Source organism: Drosophila pseudoobscura, chromosome 3 (assembly GCF_009870125.1).
Source record: "Drosophila pseudoobscura strain MV-25-SWS-2005 chromosome 3, UCI_Dpse_MV25, whole genome shotgun sequence".
Taxonomy (NCBI): Eukaryota; Metazoa; Arthropoda; class Insecta; order Diptera; family Drosophilidae; genus Drosophila; species Drosophila pseudoobscura.
The window spans coordinates 18,019,031-18,038,052 of NC_046680.1; the positions used below are offsets into that span (position 1 = coordinate 18,019,031).

The window sequence follows — 19,022 nt, forward strand, 5'->3', positions numbered from 1 at the left end:
CGTATATGTGTGTTTCCTTTGTGGCCGCTCTTGGCGCTCCATTATAAATGTGTTTTTGGCTGATAACTGGCAGAGGCACGGGGCTGCGGTTGGCACGACTTGTCGCCGATCGACTCTCGCGAGCATTCAATATGTATCTATAAATAAGAACGCACAGATACAGCCAAACTTCACTCGAATCCGCTTCCAAAAGCTGTATGCATTTGCACGAGTATCTGTGTTTTGTCTGTTCTCTTTTGGTTTGTATAAAAATAAATGGCAAAGCAATTTGTTTGCTCCCCCATCTATATGTTTTCTCTCTGGTTTTCCGCTCAGCTTTCGGCATGTGTTTGCAAGCGAGTGAAAATCATTTTCCCCGCCGTCGTTTAGCACATTCAATGTAGTTTTCTATCCCGCCTCGCTTTTGGCAACAGCCAGCACCAATATATGCACTACGTACTCGTATGTATGTCTGCAGATCTGTTGGTGCCGTATTCCCTGCCATATTATGGTCGCCTCTTCCTATTCACAGTCTGTCACTTTTTCGCAACTTGTTGCCGCACCGATTGTGTCACGTTTTTGGCTAGGACCTCAGTCTGTTCTCTCGGCCAGTCACGGGGCCATGCGGCGATTAACTGCTCGTTGCATCACACAATCACATAGTCGACCATCGCTGATACTGGGACCTGACTGATATGAAGGGAAATACTCGTAAATCGTATTAGAGAAAAACAAAGCCTATCGTTGGGTGCAATTCTGGCAAACGAGTTGGAATTATATGTTCCAAACAGGGGAAAGTTCCCATTTAAATTCATTTCCAACTCAATTCTTAGAAGAAGTCATTCGATTCTCTCTCAGTCAATCCTAGCACTTCCATTCAACTTACACTCGGAACCATTATAAATCTTACCTAATAAATCTGTTTGCTCTCGCATTCCCTGATCTCTGTGTAATCTCAAAAGCATTCCAGAAACAAGTGTATAAATTCAGGGAATGTGTGAACTATAAATACTTGCTAGGCAAACACTGGTTATTAAATTACTCTCTTCTATTTTTATATGGGTTACCGGCACCGCGTATCCGATAAGCAGACACGCCTCCTCCGCTCCACGCTCGTGGCCGTGTTCGCTGAGCCGTATCTTATCAAACGGAAGAGAGTCTAACAGCCGGACGCGACTATAACGACAACGACGTTATAAAAGGCCATGCGTCATGGGCAGAACCGCATAAGAAGAAGGTTCCGAGAGGGGTGCACTGATTTGGCTGTCGGGCAGTCAGCCTGACTGTCTAATTGGTCTGTGGATAGAGTGTGGCGGGGGCAGAACTTAAATGGCTTTAAAAATGCCGAAAACGTACAAACCGAAGCCTTGGCCATAAAATTACTTATACGCGCCGCTGGCAGCTGCAGCCATACAACTTGCCACTCCACCTATTCTACTATCCTCGGTCCACTTAATTCCCCCTCCGCTGGTCAGCTGCTGCACGTTAAGCCAGCAGGCAGCAAAAGCAAATAAACAAAACGCCTCCCAGGCCAGGCCAGGCGCCCCAGGGCAGTGCCACTTGATGCGAACGTGCCCCGACAATGGTGTGGTCTGGTGCCGGATTCGGTGTAAACCACCTTCCCTTACCATCGCATCCCATGCAAGTCCATTCCCAAACCAAGGCTGGCTTTAAAGTTTTCAGCCAGAGTCCAAAGCAAACAGACTGGCTGCCGAACTAAGCTGCATTTTGATTTTGGGCAGGGACTGAATGGCTATGCTGGACCTGTACTTGCACCTGCAACTGGACTGGCTCCCAAGTGCTGTCTGCTTTGATGTCACGGCGCCCGCTGACCGCTTCCGCTCGCGGCTTTGCCTCGAATAATGCAAATCCTATAAATGCGCCTAACGCTGCTGGCGGTCTCTTCGCGTGCGTTATTCACTCCAATGGAAAATGGCGGCAGGCACGTTTTGTTTTTAGATTGTACCCTAACTCGGGCTGCATCAACTTTTGACTGCAGTCGAGGAAAATACACATACATATGGTATTCTGTAAGGAATACCAAGTGTAAGTGTTGTTGCAATACCCCAAAGGACTAATCCTGAATCATTCTTATTTTAGTTTACAGAGTCCCCAAAAGAATCCTCTATGCTCTGCTCTGGAAAGGGCATCCAAAGTGCTGTTAATTGTTAGAGATAAATGTTTTGCTTTGTTTCGTTTGATTTGCAGTTGCTTTGGTTGTCGTTTTCATTGCTGTCGCTGTTGCTGTGGCTGTTGCTGTTGCTGTTGCTGGGACTATTGTTGTTGCTCTTCCGCCTGCACACCTTGCCACGCCAGTGGCAGCTGCATTCAGGAATGGCCTGTACCCCAGATCATCCTCTGTCTCTGGTGGGACGCAAAGTCTGTTTGTTATTTAGTGTTCACGGAATCGTTTAGCCCTCCCCCGTCTGCTGCTGAATTTTGTATTGTTTGAAACTATTATTTTTTTATTTTTGGCTCTGTTTGCACGCTTTTCACCTTATAAATGTTTACACATCACTGCGAATTCCCAGTTTTTTCGGGGAATATTTTGACAAATTGTGGCACTCCGATGTCTGATGCACGATGCACGATGCCCGATCCGACTCGACCCGTCTCTCCGCTCGCTCATTGCACGCGCAACTGTTTCGGCACGTTCGAAAATATTTTTCAATTTCAATCAAGTTTCGGGGAAAACTTTGGGCTCTCGGCATTGTCCGCCTCTGACAACGCCTCGTTGTGCGCTATTTTCGTTACGTTTTGTTGCCTCCGAGCACAATTTTCGAAATTATTTTTCCCGTTTTCCGCCGAGTTTTACTACGGCTGCAGGCGCAACATGAAGTCTGTGTGTTTACCTCGCTAAACTTCTTTGCGGGCTAATAATAAACCATGTTGTCCGGCCGGCAGAGGCCAGAAGCCAGCAGACAGCAGCATCAGCAGCCAGGAACCGGCATACACCCTCATTCCATTCCAACTGCAACACAGCATTGGTCCATTAGCCCCAATTTGCTGGGAATGTGGGAGCTAATGGGAGTGGCGGTGGCCGTACGTGAGGAGAGGCAGGCAGGCGAGCAAAGAGCTCGGGGTTATTGCCACAGGTTGTTGCTGGCCAGAGGGAGAGCACAATTATAATTTTTTAATCTAAACCCGATGACATGATCGAAAAACTACTCTTTTTACGGCAATTAAAATTGTAATCTAAATATGATGATAAATAATGATACAAAAAATGACTAGAGCATTGTAAATGTTCATTAGTGCGTTTTATATATCCAAACTAATACTTAAGTCCCAAGAGTATTTGTTTTTCAAAAATATCTGCCTGACCCTGCTCTTCTCTTTAGCTACAGGGAATAAATAATGCGCAACAATTTGGTTCGGAGCACTGTATCCGGGTTTGTTTTCTAAATCAAATGTCGGGTTGTAAGTACAGTCACACCATTACTCCGATACCATCAATTTTAATCTAGAATCTATTAGATGTGATACACAAAAACCATGTTAATGAGCGCAGAACATGCTACCTTAGTTCCCAGTGGAGATTTGTATAAAAAGAGACACCGAAAGAAGTATTGAAAGTTGTAGATCATTATTTTCAAACCTATCAAAAGATGTTCTCGTTCTGGCTACAGGCTCTTGTGCTCTTGCCCACATTGGTAGATAAATATTTATAATTTATAACATATAAATACGAAGCTAAGCCCTATTGCCTGCCAGTACTTTAAAGCACAAAGCCCCTACAAAGGGAAGTTCGAGTCGATGGAGACCGTTCATGGAGACGAAGAAACATTATTTGAATATAACCTAAAGCTGGTGGGACGCCAGCGGTTGGTAAATGGAACGATAATCCACCATGTTGATCTCGACGAGGACTATGAAATATGGATAGATATCTGGATATTAAAGAACGGAAATTGGACACCAAACAATATCAGTTTGCGCCACAAGCCCTGCCACTTTATGAAGAACATTTTTGCGTCGTATTTCGAGCCATCCCTGCTTGACTCGAACGTGCCCAAAGGCGACGACAAGTGTCCGTTCCGAAAGGGTGAATACTACGTGAAGAATGTTGAGCTCAACACTGAAAGCTGGTCAATATTTATCAACCGAGGTTTGAACAAATGGTGTGTTTCTATTAAGAGAAATGGCAAAGTAGTTGGTGGCCTTACAGTGGTGATGGATCTTGTAGATCGAGGTACTTGATCTTGTAACAACTGATAAACCGCATCGATCCTTTAATAAACATATGCAGACATTGTCTATATGATTCGATTTCTCACTGGTATTCCGCTTTCTCTTGTAGCCATCGACCTTGCTCTGCACATTCCACCCACACACAGACAGAACGATCGCGGATCGCTAGCTGCGATCGCGCTGTCTAGCATTTAGCCATCCTTCCAAATCAATTAGCTTGCCTTTCATCTCTGTGCTTTTAGACATTCCATTTTTCAGCTGCTTGAGCTTGAGGCAGTTCTATTTTCTGGGTCATTAATGGAAAAGATGCAGAATGCGTAGACAAATGGCGGTATAAATTATTTAATTCGTACAAAACATAGTTCGCCTTAATTATCCGCTATGTGGTAAGTATTTCTGGCTCTTTTCTGACTTGGCTCTTGATATGTCGAAGCTGCTTCTAAGGTCGTTGCGGTGTCGTTGACTGTCGCTTCTGCCGTGGCTGGCGCCACATTTTATGACATTTCCCAAATATATGTGTGCACAAGTATGTATGTATATCTCTGCTTGGAGATGGTTTTTATTTATTATTAAAAATAAGCGGAATTTGGCCTTTACACGGCTCGTTGACAACCGGAGATCAATGTTAGAGAGTGGCGGAAAGTGAGAATTTATAGTCGCAGGCCTTGCCGCTTGAACTTGTGTCAAAGTGGAACAATGACAATGCCGCTGATGAGATGCGATGATTAAACAGTTGAAGACCGAAGACTGGTGCCTCTCCTAAACAAATACATGAACATTCATGCTGATTAGATGATGCTGAGACCGATGTTTGGCCCACTTCCGGCGAGACTTGTTTACGTCTAACTGACTGGTCGCGTAAACAAATGCACAGGTGAGTCCTATTTATAGCCAGACTCTGGCCAATTTGGATCCGATTGGACCTGATTTCATGGCGTCAGTGTAGTGAGTGTTGTTCCGCCACTTGTAAATACATTTAATTGACATTTCTGTGCGGCAGCTGGGCACTCGTCTATCATCAAATTTAAAAATACACAAACATGTATTTCTGCTCAGCTTCTTTGACATTTCAACTGTGAAACGCTGACCAGGCAGCGGGACAGACTTGTGGAGAAAATGGAGAAGATGAAGTACTGTTGCGGCTAACCGCAAAACAATTAAATTTGATTGCCTTTTAAACCCTTTGAGAGGTTGGAACGTGCGTCGCAGGATGGGGTTGAGGTGGGGTTACATCCTCAGCCCTCGACTTCCTAATCCTTTTGGCAAGTTTTGTATCTCGGCACGTACGCTCCGCTCCCATCCACTGGTCCCACAGCTCTCCCGGACACCTCAGACCCAGCTGCGCTGCTGGAGCTGTCATGAGTTGCACAAAATTTATTTTACCACAAGGATTGCTGTTTGATGCTGCTGCTCCTTCTGCTCCTGTTCTCCTTCCTGCCCCAGTTTTGGCCTGTTGTGGCTGCGGTTGGTAGGGATTGCGCCAACACAGACACCAACACAGCTTTGTTTCGATTTAACTAAAAGGCGGTCCAAGCATTTCATTGATGAAAATTTCGCATTGTTTAAAGGGAAAACGGCTCAATGTATTGGCATGCTATCTTCTCCCGGCTGCTGTGTACGCAAACAGGGAGAAATAAATATTTAAAGATTGCCCACATGCCAGTTGATGACGTAACTCCCCACCCACACTCCCACGCACGGGCCTTGGTTGGCATGGCGTACGGAATATATGAGAGCCAGAGAGAACAAGGAGAGTGAGAGAGCACTAGAGCGAGCGAGATAAAGCGGAAACGACGCACAAAAGTATGCAGCAAAGAATGGATTGCCATTAAACAGTGCTGCCAAAGGGCACTGCATACTTTTCGGCGGGCGCGTTTAATATGGAATGCAACATTTTATAAGGATTGCTTTGCACAACAAATTGAAGGATGGATGATTTCAATTGGAATGGTTAAACAATTTTCACATATAATTAAATGAATACACAAATGTAAAGACCAGAAGACAGCACAACCTTTTATGACGTGAAAATGGTATTTCCATCTGATATTCGTCTGCGTTTCTCCTTCGCAGGACCATTATTCTGCGGCAGCATACTTGAAATAATAGAAGCAGCACACAGTTTAAGGCCAGTGCGGCAGTGCAGCAGAAAGCAGACAGCAGCGGAGCCATGAATATAATGCAAGGAAAACAATTTTAGCGCGGCGATGCAGCAGCCTCGTGCCAGGGGAAAAAATCTCATCAACAAGGAGAGCAAAACGGGAAGAAATATTGAATGCAATTTTATTTGCCACACACTGCTGCTGTGCTTTGGAGCAACTGCAGCAGACCGCTTGGCGAACTGCTGGGTGAATTATGTAAATGTATCATATTATCCTGCTGCTTCTGCTGCTACTCCTGTTCCTGGATAATACTACATGGGGGAGTGTGTGAGAGCGTGCGTGTAACTATGCTACTTACTGTCTGTCTGTCTGATTATGTTTGCATAAGGGAATTCCACAGACAAACACACACACACACACGCACACACAAAACCACTCTAGACAGCCACGTGGCAAACATTCTGTTCTTGGCCTGAAGAGATACTATACAGGAGAGGAAAATCCAGCGTTCCACCGCAGCCAGGGCATCGCGGGAGCCAGCCGCGACTTTTAGGGCAAACAATGACATTCCAACACACATTTACGAGTATCTTTTTCCAGATCCATTCCTCCTCTCCACCTGAGGTCCATCGCTTTGGCAACCACATGCAGTTTGATAAAAGACACAGTCATGGCAACCCACCTGCCACTAAATGAGTTGGCTTGTGGCAGGAAAGTCTGGCACCGCACCCGCACCAGCGCCACTGCAGATATTTGTTTGTTTGGCTTTCCATGTTTTCGTGCAGTCATGCGAAGCTCCTGCCCCAACCCCGCCTCCATATGACGCTGGTAGCTGCTCCGATTGTTCGCTCTTACCCCTGCCATTCCCCTTCCGCCGTTTGGTCCTGTTTCTTTGTACGAATATCTCATCAAAATCCAGTTTGAGATTTTTGATTTAATTTGGCTTGTTTTTACTGCTCATACCGGATGCAGACAGAGCTTACGTTTTGTTTAGCTTACGTTGGTGGTGGTCTGGCTTTTGGTCCTGTTGCTGGTACTGTTTACGCCTGTCAAAAGGCGCACTCTGCCAGAGACATAAACGCATACGAGCCACACCCACCGGCTGTGTGCTCTGTCCAGCAATTTACAAATGGACTCGGAGCAGTGCAGTCCAGTGAAATGTCCGAATGAAACCCAAATTGAAAGTTTGTGGCAAATCAAAAGTTTTTGGCAGTATATGACAAATAAAATGCAAAGAAATTAATTAAAGACACTATATGAAATCATGTAAAATAAAAAAAAGACATACTTCTATTAATATTTTGCAAATGACTCTAATACAGAGTAAATTAGTAATGAGAATTTAAGGGACCATAAAGTGATAATGACATCATAGGTTTTTCCAACAGTGCACTGCGGCGTAACGTATTTTTGAAATCAAATTGGGCAAAATGCAATAGGAAACAAAAACAGTGTGGCACGAAAACAAAATTATATAAAACTAAAAACATTGTATTTTTCAAAATTAAATTATAAACATTAGATGGGGGCACAAAATTAAATTTATGGACAACGCAGCACAAATCAAATCACAGCAAAATTAGTTCTAATTCAATTGGCAACAGTCGCGCGCCCCTGTCCTAGTCATTGACCGCAACTTTCCACATGTTTGGGTCCTAATCCCCTTAGAGAGCCATGCCACCAAAAGGCAAAAACTTGTTGATAGCCATGCGACCCCCAACAAGGGGCAGCGACGACTGTTGAACAGTTCTGCAATTCATAAAAACAGCGGACAGGGGGCTGGCCTGCTACTGGTGTGGACAACCTCCAGGTGTATCCATGCGCTGACAAATATTTGACGTTTTAGTCTAATTAAATTAGCCACAACGCCGCTGCCCGGCCTGGCCCTCGGGAAAGGTATAAATTTCCATGTGGCAGTCGCAGCGTGTGAATTCCGCAAGTGGCACGTTCTCGGTCGCGGTTCCCGTCTCGACATTGTCGCGCTGTGCCCCGCCGTGTTCGTCCCCAAAAATGGAATACTAATACAAAATATTACACTCGTACACAAAGAGCATAAAGAACGAGCAGTGCGCTTTGCCTGAACGTATGCAACGAGCGATTGTTATAAAATATATAAATTCATATTCAGAGTACCCTGACTAAGCCGCGGCACATTCGTATACTCGTACGTATGAAACCCCAGCGTCCATTGTGCGACCGTGCTGAACAATTGCACACGTTTTTATGCGCTGGAATGCAAGAAGTAAGTGGCTTAAGAGCAGTCCGAGAAGCCAACTGAATTATGTGGCTATATCGCACTGCCCGAAGGATAGGATCTGGGGGGGAGAGGAGACAGTGGCATTCATTGTGCTCCTTCCGTTCGGGAATGGCTGCAAAGTTATGCCAGGGCTTCCTCCCACTGAGAGTTGTCCGTGGAACTTGGCTACAATCAAGATTAGCACTTAGTCTCCAGATATTAGTTTATTTTTTGTATTTTTTTATTAGTAAAGTTAAACTCAACACTCTGCCTCAACGGATCTGACGCATCTGTATTTATATATCCTGAAAAGCGAACCACTATTAATTCAAATTTAAACGCTGTGTATTTTTTCCTACCCTTCCTTCCATCAACTGGCATGATAAAACCGAATTTATGGCGACACTTTTATGTCCGAATATAAATGTATACTCGTATTTATCTGTTAAGCGCCAAACGCCACCCTACGCACTTATATTTCTATCAAGTTAATTAAACAATTCCCTCTTTGTCCGCTGTACACAATGGTAGACCGCACAGGAAGGGAAGTGTTTTTGTGCCACAGCCCTCTCGATCGGGTCGGGTCGGGACGGGTCAGTGCTTTTTTTTCTGCTGCCTTAAGTCCGGCGGAATATGCAACGCGTATGCATTTTTTATGCGGACCGGACTACAAGCACTTTTAAATGCGTCTGAACATTTTAAAGCAAAAACATGTAGTGCGAATGGCATTTTTTCCGATTGCGGCATTGGAAACACTTTATTTTCGCTCTGATGGAAAAAGCCTCATTAAACATTCATTTCGCTGTGATCGCGTGATGGCAGGAGGGAACAGGAAGTGGGGAAAAATCCGACAATGAATTATAGAAATTATTTCTAATGGCCAACCGATTGAAGGGGCTGTAAACAATCAAATGAAAGCCAAAAGAAATATCAATAAAAATTACAGCAGCGGGAAATGCAAGAGAAAATCGTCGAGAGTGAGAAAATTTCAATGAAAGCAAATGAAAATAATTCCGCTTGTATGAAAAATAATAATAATTCGTGTGTACCTCTTCTGGAAATGAGTGAAATAAGTTCTTAGCTGAAATACATTCTGATGTTTGCTCTTCCGAGTAGTTCCGCGATTGATGCTGTCGGGGGCACGACGAGTGCGGAGTCCGATCTGATCCGGAGAGTTTTGTAATTAAGTTTGCAAATTCCTGAAAAGTTGCAGTGCCGAACTCAAAAAGGGCTTAGTCGAGGCGGCCAACGAGAAAAACATTATAAACAGCTTAAATCGAAACTTTTTGCCAGCAACCAGAAACCATAAACCAAGACAAAAACCCTCGGACAGGGACACACACACATGCCCGACACAGTCGGACATAACTATAAAGGCAAAATCAACTTGAAAGTTGCATTTGCCGGGGCTTAGTGCTGGAGTTTTTTGGCTTAGCCATTGTGTATTTAAATATATGTATTTAGCTTTGAATGGCTGTGTGGTAAGCCCCCTGACATTTGGCTGGAGCTGCAGTCTCGGATCTGGAACTTTGCCGACGACAGAAAACATTCAGGCTGCACACATGCACCGTATGGAATATTAATTACAATCAGCTTTTTGTTAAGTGAATTATAAGCCAAAAATCACACAGAAATAAAGACAGAGAGTCCGATCCAGCATGGGTCGCATGAAGAAGAAGCTGCCGACAGGTGTAAGTACCAGCAGCCGATCAAATACTACTGCCTGCCAGTCGCCTTTTAAAGTCGCCTTGGCATTAGAAGGCGCTAAGCTTAAATGTCGGAAATGGCGCAATTCATTTCCATGCCATTTAGTCGGCCGACTCTCGAGCCAGAGACAATCAGCCGCCGAGCAGCCGCCACTTTGCACTTAATTTTCTTGTACAAGTGTGTTTATTTTTTATTTATTTGCAATTCCGTTTGCACGCACGCACACGAACAGCACCTACCCTACTTACCCTCCGCACTCACACCTGTATCTGTTTAAAATATGCCAGGTATCGTCTGGAGGCGCCACACGCAGTGGGAGCAGCCGCACTCCAGCCCCCACAACAATGGTGGGCGGCTGCTGTATTCCACTGGGATTACCGCAACCTTTGCTGCTCGAGGAGAAGAAATTCCTGCTGGCTGTGGAGCGCGGCGATATGCCGAATGTACGCAGGTGAGCAGCTCGCTTTTATGCCTCCTACAGGGTATTCCATAGGAATATTAGCCTCGTTTTCTCTCTTCCAAACCGCTATTCTCCATGGGAGGTATCGCCCGCTCGATAGCTGCTCTTGCCGTGGGTATAACAGGTGTCGACTTGGCCGGGCCGGCCATGTGGGTGGGGCAACATAAATCGCATCAATTGCTGCCGCTGAGGCATAGCGGGGTGGTTTCAATTATTTGCATAGCCTCCTGCCTGAGGGCCTCAAACGGGTACATGCCACTTAAAAAGTAATACGATGGGGTTCCAGCACATACATATGTACATATGTACAAGCATTCATAAGTATGTACGCTTGTTCGTTTACACCATTATTACATTCACAATTAATGTCGTTTCTCCCAATGTATTCAATGAAAGTTATTTTAAAAGCGTGGACCTCTCTACGTGATGGGCCAGCCAGCCAGTCACTTTTCGTTGCTCCTACTTCAGGGTCTACCTCCAGCTTTATGAAGGTGCAAGAATCGCATAAAAGCAGGAGTCTCGCGCTTGCCACATATTATTCAATTCAATACAAAACTAAAAAACGAGAAGCGTGTGAAAATATTTGTTGTGCTCCTGTCAGCCAGGGCTGCCACACTCAGATTCCTATCGATTAATTGAATTGGTTGTCATTATTATTATTATTATTATTATTTAATCGAAAGGGAAACTATGCATTTTCTATATGGCATTGGTTGACAGCGAAATAGCACAGTTTGCTGTGTGTAGTGCCAGCATACGTGTGCTGTGGTGCGCTGATCTCTGGTCAAGCGTGGTATGGCTGTGTGGTGTGGTTGCGGTGTGCTTCTGTATGGAGATGTTGAGTATCGGTTTAATTTTCGTAATTGTCTAAACGATAGGGATTGAGGCTCTTCATCTCCTCTAGAGTGTAGCGGTAGGATGGCTGAAGTTCCTCCTCATCGGATGGCCCCGTCAAAAAGTGCTCGCGCAGCTTCAAGCATCCCAGACGGAGTCCCTTCAAGTAGCAGGCCCGGCGGTAGAGCTCCTGCTCGCGGTGCATGTAAAACTGGCTCGACGACGATGATTGACGGGGCATGAAGGCCTGGATAGGCCCTAAGGGCTGACCGGTGTGGCGCGGACTCACAGTCGGATAGGCTGCTACCTGGGGCAACCAGTTGATGGGGCCAGGCTTCGCGGTCGAGGTCTGCGTCTCTGTTTGGAATGGAAGATGAGACTGTGGGTGAGGCGAGCCTGGGCACCTACTGCTGTCCTTGCCTGTAGCTTACCCTTGTTCTTCTGGGTCATCCTAATGACTAGTGCTTTACCCTCGTCCACTTCCATCTTAAAATCAATTTGGAAAAATGGTTTACAACTAATTTAATCGCAAAAGGGTGTTTTTTTTTTTTTAATTTCGTAGAAATTAATTTTCTTTTTTAGTTCCTCTGAATTTTTTACAACAATTTATGTTGACAAACGAACGTAAACTGAAAATTTTCGTCTCCACAGCCTGAAGGGTAGACTCAAATTTTGACAGTCCAGAATCGTGGCTAACTTCGATTTCGATTTCGGAAAAATGGTCTCTGCCAACAGTGTCGGCGGCAAACTTTGAATGGAAATGGGAGGGACTGAATTTCCACATACCCATATCGATTCCTTCGCTGGTTCTTTGCCCTGGGGCCCGCCTAGAGCTGATGGGAACTGAGCTGATTTTTTGGCACTCCATTGATTGGCAAAGTTTATTTTTGTTCCTGGACCAATGTCGAGAGCTCAGCCTCAGGGCCGTGCTAATTAGAAATTTTGGCTTCAACTTTGCAACGAAAAGAAAAAAAAAGTTTAAAAATGGTGGGACGCGAAAAAAGAGGAAGAGGTTTTTTCCATATTTATTTTGGCAGGAGGCCGAAATTTCCTTTATTAGCCACTCCCCTCCCCCTTCAATGTAATTTTCAATAACTGAGAAACGGGATATCTATTCTCATTCAGAATCCTGCAGAAGGCGCTGCGCCATCACCACATCAACATCAACTGCATGGATCCGCTGGGCCGGAGAGCCCTCACTCTGGCCATCGACAACGAGAATCTCGAGATGGTGGAACTGCTCGTCGTCATGGGAGTGGAGACAAAGGACGCCCTGCTGCACGCCATCAATGCGGAGTTTGTCGAGGCCGTGGAGTTGCTGCTCGAGCACGAGGAGCTCATCTACAAGGAGGGCGAGCAATATGTAAGTCATCCCCTGCTCGACTGCTGTGCTCAGCTAATTTGTGGTCGGAGCGGGACCCCTAGCCAGAGTGGGTGCCAGCTTAGGCACAGTAAAACGGGGCTAACACGATTTTAATCAGTTTCCGTGTGTCGCCGACCCACACTCGGATCACGTACCGACATCTTCTCCAGGCTCAAGTGATTGGGAGTGCACGATAAGCGGCCAATGGCTCCCACTGCCGCCTCCTTTTCGTTTATGCTCCATCCAAATGGAGTTGTCTGGGCCCCCAAGTCCTGGTTCTGCCGGCTCATATTTATGCACACGAGCACGCTTCATTAGGCAACCATTGGGCGCTATTGGAGCGTGAAAATTACTGTTGTAACGCATATGCAATAAAACGTTTAACAGGCTTAATGCCATCCTCAAATGAAGCGACGCGACTCGACAGTTCTCGGAAGTTTCTCAACAACAGTTGTTGTCCAGGGACTTACGCAGAAATCGAGAGTTTCGTTTCTGATTGAAATTGACAGTCTCAATGGAGATGAGCAATTTGATAATTTCATTTCCTGTTGTTTATACCCATGGAAAGGAAGTTTTGATCAGAACAGTGCGGCGCAGATTTTGAATCATTTCCGAAATCATCTACAATTTAATTGTATTATATAGTTCTATCCCAAACATCTATTGTCGTATTATATCTGATCCTAATCTTTTAGTTGATATTTCTGATTCTGATAAACCTAATTGATATTCTTCAAACTGTTTGAAATAACCGCCATATTAATTATGTCTTTTGAGGAATATGACAACCCTAGAACTATTGTGAAAGAAGGTCACACTATATTCTCTGAACCAAAAAAAACTTGATTTCTCTGCAAGAATGGATACCTTGCGATCTAACCACTTAGCAACCATTTCTCACCGCAGAGCTGGCAGAAGGTGGACATCAATACGGCTATGTTTGCCCCGGATATAACGCCCCTGATGCTGGCGGCTCACAAGAACAACTTTGAGATACTGCGCATTCTCTTGGATCGGGGAGCGGCTGTGCCAGTGCCCCACGACATTCGGTACGTTAGAGACACTTTCTGTGGGATTGTGTATAACATTTTTGCCCTCCCAATAGTTGTGGCTGTGAGGAGTGCATGCGCCTCATGGGCGAGGACTCGCTGAGGCACTCCCTGTCGCGGGTCAACATATATCGGGCCCTGTGCAGCCCCTCGCTGATCTGCCTCACCTCTAACGATCCCATCCTGACCGCCTTTCAGCTCTCCTGGGATCTGCGGAACCTAGCGCTGACAGAGCAGGAGTGCAAGGCGGAGTACATGGAGCTGCGGCGGCAGTGCCAGAACTTTGCGGTGGATCTGCTTGACCAGACGCGTACCTCCAACGAGCTGGCCATCATCCTCAACTACGATCCGCAGATGTCCAGCTACGAGCCAGGGGACCGCATGAGTCTGACACGTCTCGTCCAGGCCATATCCTACAAGCAGAAGAAGGTTGGTCGCTATACAGTTTGCAGATTGGGTGGGCACTAACCTTCTTTGTTCCCTTTGGCAGTTTGTGGCCCACTCAAACATCCAGCAATTGCTCTCCTCCATTTGGTACGACGGGTTGCCAGGGTTCCGGCGCAAGAGCATCGTGGATAAAATCATCTGCATCGCACAGGTGGCCGTGCTCTTTCCTGTGTACTGTTTTATCTACATGTTTGCCCCCAACTGCCGGACGGGACGGCTGATGCGGAAGCCATTTATGAAGTTTCTCATCCATGCCTCCTCGTATTTGTTCTTTCTTTGTGAGTACTTCGATTGTGCGTCCTGGCCCTGGCCCTGGCCCTGGCAATTGTCCAAAGCAAACATCAAGAGCTAAAATTAATATAGATTCATTGGCCTGGACGCTCGCTCATTGCTGTTTGCCTTTCAGTCATCCTCATCCTGGTCTCGCAGCGAGCGGACGATGACTTTGTGCGCATCTTCGGCACGACGCGGATGAAGGCGGATCTGGTGGAGCAGGAGCTGCGTCAGCGAGGTCAGGTGCCCAGCAAGCTGGAGCTGGTCGTGGTCCTATACGTGGCGGGTTTTATGTGGGAGGAAGTGCAGGAGATATTCGCCGTGGGCATGAAGAACTACCTTCGCAACATGTGGAACTTTATCGACTTCCTACGCAACACCCTCTATGTGAGTGTCATGTGTCTGAGGTGAGTCCCGGTCTGCCCAGAACCTCCCACTTTAGTTAACTGCTTTGATTTCACTCGCAGGGCCTTCGCCTACATCCAGCAGGCCACGGAAATAGCCAGGGATCCACAAATGGCCTACATTCCGCGCGAGAAGTGGCACGACTTCGATCCGCAGCTCATAGCCGAGGGCCTCTTTGCCGCCGCCAATGTCTTCTCCGCCCTGAAGCTGGTGCATCTGTTCAGCATCAATCCCCATTTGGGCCCGCTGCAGATCTCGCTGGGCCGCATGGTCATCGACATTGTCAAGTTCTTCTTCATCTACTCCCTGGTGCTGTTTGCCTTCGCCTGTGGCCTCAATCAGCTGCTCTGGTACTTTGCGGCCCTGGAGAAGAGCAAGTGCTATGTCCTGCCGGGCGGCGAGGCGGACTGGGGCTCTCACGGCGACTCCTGCATGAAGTGGCGCCGCTTTGGCAAGTAAGTCCAGTCACCAAGCCAATTAGCCGGCCAGCCTTCATAGGCTTGTCCATTCATTCAGCTAATTATGGTCGGTACTCTTCGTGGCCAAGAGTATATCGGTTTCTTGTAACAGGAAGAAGGAATTACTCCATTATTCCTGAATTTCAGAGGCTATAAGACCAATCGAAACTATTTTTAAATACTCTTAATCTTCCCTATCATCATTGTTTTCTCTTCTCCTCGTCGTTTAAGATCCCTTTTTCGTGAGCATCCCATAGTCTACTACCGCTTTCTCAACGTCTTACCTTTCCTTTCGTTTCATGTGTCAGCCTGTTCGAGTCCTCGCAGTCCTTGTTTTGGGCCAGCTTTGGCATGGTGGGCCTGGACGACTTCGAGCTGAGCGGCATCAAGTCGTACACCCGCTTCTGGGGCCTCCTCATGTTCGGCTCGTATAGCGTCATCAATGTGATTGTGCTCCTGAATCTGCTCATCGCCATGATGTCCAATTCGTATGCCATGATTGATGTAAGTAGCTCCGCCGCTCCCACTCCGCATCCCGTTCAGCATAGTTTGGTCTGGTGTTTGCAGGAGCACTCGGACACCGAGTGGAAGTTTGCCCGGACCAAGCTGTGGATGAGCTATTTCGAGGACAGCGCCACCCTGCCGCCGCCCTTCAATGTGCTGCCCTCGGTGAAGTGGCTCATTAGGCTGTTTCGCAAGTCCAGCAAGGCCATCGATCGGCAGCGCTCAAAGGTAGTTCTTGGAATGGCTTTCAGTGCCTGCGATGCACATTCTGATTCGATTTTCGATTTCTTGGCCCCCCTCCCAGCAGAAGCGACAGGAGCAGGAGGAGTTCAACAAGTACGACACCATCATGCGCTCCCTGGTGTGGCGCTATGTGGCGGCTATGCACCGCAAGTTTGAACAGAATCCTGTCTCCGAGGATGACATCAACGAGGTGAAGAGCGAAATCAACACGATGCGATACGAAATGCTGGAGATATTTGAGAACAGCGGCATGGACGTGTCCTCGGCGAACAAAAAGGAGCGGCGTAAGTAGAAGCTCGGATTTCCCTGCCTTGCTGGGTCCTTCTTTGATCTCTCATGTGCGGAGCTTTTGCAGATCCACGACCCCGACGCATCAAGGTCTGGGAGCGTCGCCTGATGAAGGGCTTCCAGGTGGCTCCGGTTCAAACAAGCGGGGAATCTTGCGGGGATGCTTTCTGCAATGTCAACGGCGAGGGCGAAATGCGGGAGATCAAGGTCGAGAGCATACCCTCCAGGCCAGCCAAGGAGACGGCCCGTGAGAGATTCCAGCGAGTGGCGCGCACAGTGCTGCTCCAGTCCACCACCCACAAGTGGAACGTGGTGCTCCAGGGCACGCTGCCAAACTCCCAGATCGGACGCTGCACCAAGAACGAGCGCAAGAACCTGCAAAATCTAAGCAGGGCCATCGAAGAGGCCAAAAGGTGGGTCTAATTATATGTTGTGGGTCTCGTATTTCAAGGTGTTCCCCTTCAGGCTTATCATGCTCAATCCAGGCTGTTCCTCGGGTCGTGAGTCGCCCATCCGCATCGAGTTCGAGGATGAGAAGTCGAGCACCTTGCTGGAGCTGCTCAACCATATCAGCGAAGAGATCAGCGAACGCGAGCGTCCGAGAATCAAACCCACCTGGCGGCCTCCGCTGAAATCCGTGGCCACCCGGGCCTTGGCAGCCAATAAGGTCAGATCTTACACGGCGCCCGAGCTGAAGATCAGCAGGAAGTCCTTGCCAGCGCCGCCACCAGCCCCAGCACCAGCCCCAGCACCAGCTGCAGCTCCTACTAAAACTGCCATTTCTCACCTGGCTAGCAATCGGTCACGAGAGCTGCCCTTGTGCCCAAGCAAACTAGTGACAACTGCTCCAGCTCCCGCTGCCACCCTCCTCAAGAAATCAGCACCCTTAGCTACGGCTACATCCTCACGCACTCCCTTTTCCGTGGAGCGGAAGGAGCGAGGCCATATCTCAGATGGTGTGCAGGCGGGCAATCCAAACTCCTTCGACATCCACGTGGTCGATCTGGATGAGAGGAGTAGGCGCCTCGGCGGGGATAATGTATCCGATATTAGCTCCATTGCCAGCACGAGTCCCCAGCGGCCAATGAAACGAAACTAAATGTGATTGTGGCACGGACACTGGCTCTGGTGATAAGTCTCCCTCCAAATGGGGCCAGCAGATGCCTCACAAATCTACATATCTACAAATACTTCACTTACGAGTACACTCGGCAAACAATAAAATTATTTAGGCAAATTCAATTGAAATGCTACTTGTTCATTGTAATTCAATACGAATGGAGCGAATTTATTCACACAGAATTCACATGAATGGCCGTGAATAGGCTTAAATAAACTAGGACCAGTCGAAGTAGGTAATACCCTTTTTCGATGCATTTAATATATCTTTGAATTAAGTGCATTATGTACTCTTTCCAGCTAAATACTGTGGAACTCCATCAAAATAACCTTGTTAACTTCCAGTTCGAGCCAAGTTTGTAACCAATTTGATAATAATATAAATTTTGAAGTTAACTGAATATTCCTTAAGGTAATTACCGGATCGATCCTTCATTTTCTTTGGTATACCTGGCTGCAATCTTCGATTAAACTGGAGTATACCCCCGTTTATAATCCCCCTGACTATGTCTGATAATGCCATTTACATACACCCAATGAAGCGTGAACAGACATGGCGGACCCTTGGGCCTTAGGGGCCTGTCCTTGTCCTGTCCAGAGCTTTCTGGGGAAAACGTGCGTAAATTCGTGAGCCGGAAGCATCAAAGGCAATTGAGATACCAACATAAACAAGTCGCCGGCTAAACGTTCCCTGAATTTCGGGGGAAAAATGTGAAAGAATTATAAATTCAATTTGATGTCATATCAATTGATTTTGTGCTACATCATCCTCCACTCCATGGCTGCTGACAAGTCGCCTTCCTCGGCAGGCTCTGACATTGTGACTTGGTTGCTTTGGGGATTCTGATGGGATTGGGGCTGAGCTAAGGTCCTTGACTGACTTTTGGTCTGAACGGATCGGGAGCTGGGGCTGGGGCTCTGGGGTGGCTGCGGCTGGCATTTGATTTTGATGATGCGTGGCACTTTGAAATTTATGCGCCACTCTAAACACACTTTGTATGCGCCCAATGCCTTGGAAAGATGATGAACGTTTCAAGTTCGAGAGGGCCCTACGAGTACGTGTGTATGGTGGATTGTTTTTCCTGGAGAAAATGTTTTTCTCCTTTGCCCAGTGTTTGTGTTGGGAATTTGGCTTGAAACTTGATGCTTTTCGTCTGACATTCACGGGGGATAAGCGCAGGTATTATGAGTATTATTATTCTTTCTTCCTTCTTGATGCCACATTTCGAGTTTCTTGGGGCAAATTAAGATAAATATAAATGTCATTTTGCCCTTGCTTTTTATGACATCGAAACGGTCCAATATAGGGCAATAAAGTACTTTATGTTAATGTGATTAGGTTACGTTACTCATTATGCCGAGTC

General features: G+C 46.8%; 3 protein-coding genes across 8 annotated transcripts; 2 read left to right on the forward strand and 1 right to left on the reverse strand.

Annotated features, from left to right (window-relative positions):
• The first annotated feature begins 2,575 nt into the window (after positions 1-2,575).
• Positions 2,576-4,304, forward strand: CheA46a (Chemosensory protein A 46a). The gene is made up of 2 exons (XM_033377631.1): positions 2,576-3,632; positions 3,694-4,304. Exons 1-2 carry the CDS (start codon positions 3,588-3,590, stop codon positions 4,177-4,179), a joined length of 531 nt encoding a protein of 176 aa, XP_033233522.1. The 5' UTR covers positions 2,576-3,587; the 3' UTR covers positions 4,180-4,304.
• A 3,881-nt stretch (positions 4,305-8,185) lies between these two features.
• trpl (transient receptor potential-like) lies at positions 8,186-18,074 on the forward strand. Of its 6 annotated transcripts, none has more exons than XM_015184969.2 (15): positions 8,186-8,514; positions 9,973-10,199; positions 10,503-10,666; positions 12,635-12,872; positions 13,779-13,921; positions 13,978-14,350; positions 14,412-14,646; positions 14,775-15,048; positions 15,109-15,501; positions 15,813-16,008; positions 16,072-16,236; positions 16,313-16,535; positions 16,607-16,952; positions 17,005-17,894; positions 17,959-18,074. In XM_015184969.2, the coding sequence occupies exons 2-14, from the start codon at positions 10,167-10,169 to the stop codon at positions 17,636-17,638; spliced, it is 3,417 nt and encodes a 1,138-aa protein (XP_015040455.2). In that variant the 5' UTR covers positions 8,186-8,514; positions 9,973-10,166; the 3' UTR covers positions 17,639-17,894; positions 17,959-18,074. The 6 variants fall into 6 exon arrangements, with proteins under 6 accessions (XP_015040455.2, XP_033233581.1, XP_033233582.1 ...); XM_033377692.1 differs by having other exon boundaries at positions 8,187-8,514; positions 16,316-16,535; XM_033377690.1 differs by lacking the exon at positions 9,973-10,199.
• On the reverse strand, positions 11,335-12,139 carry LOC4805133 (uncharacterized). The gene is made up of 2 exons (XM_001361550.4): positions 11,941-12,139; positions 11,335-11,866 (listed from the first exon to the last, which is right to left on the reverse strand). Exons 1-2 carry the CDS (start codon positions 11,993-11,995, stop codon positions 11,526-11,528), a joined length of 396 nt encoding a protein of 131 aa, XP_001361587.2. The 5' UTR covers positions 11,996-12,139; the 3' UTR covers positions 11,335-11,525.
• Positions 18,075-19,022: the final 948 nt, after the last annotated feature.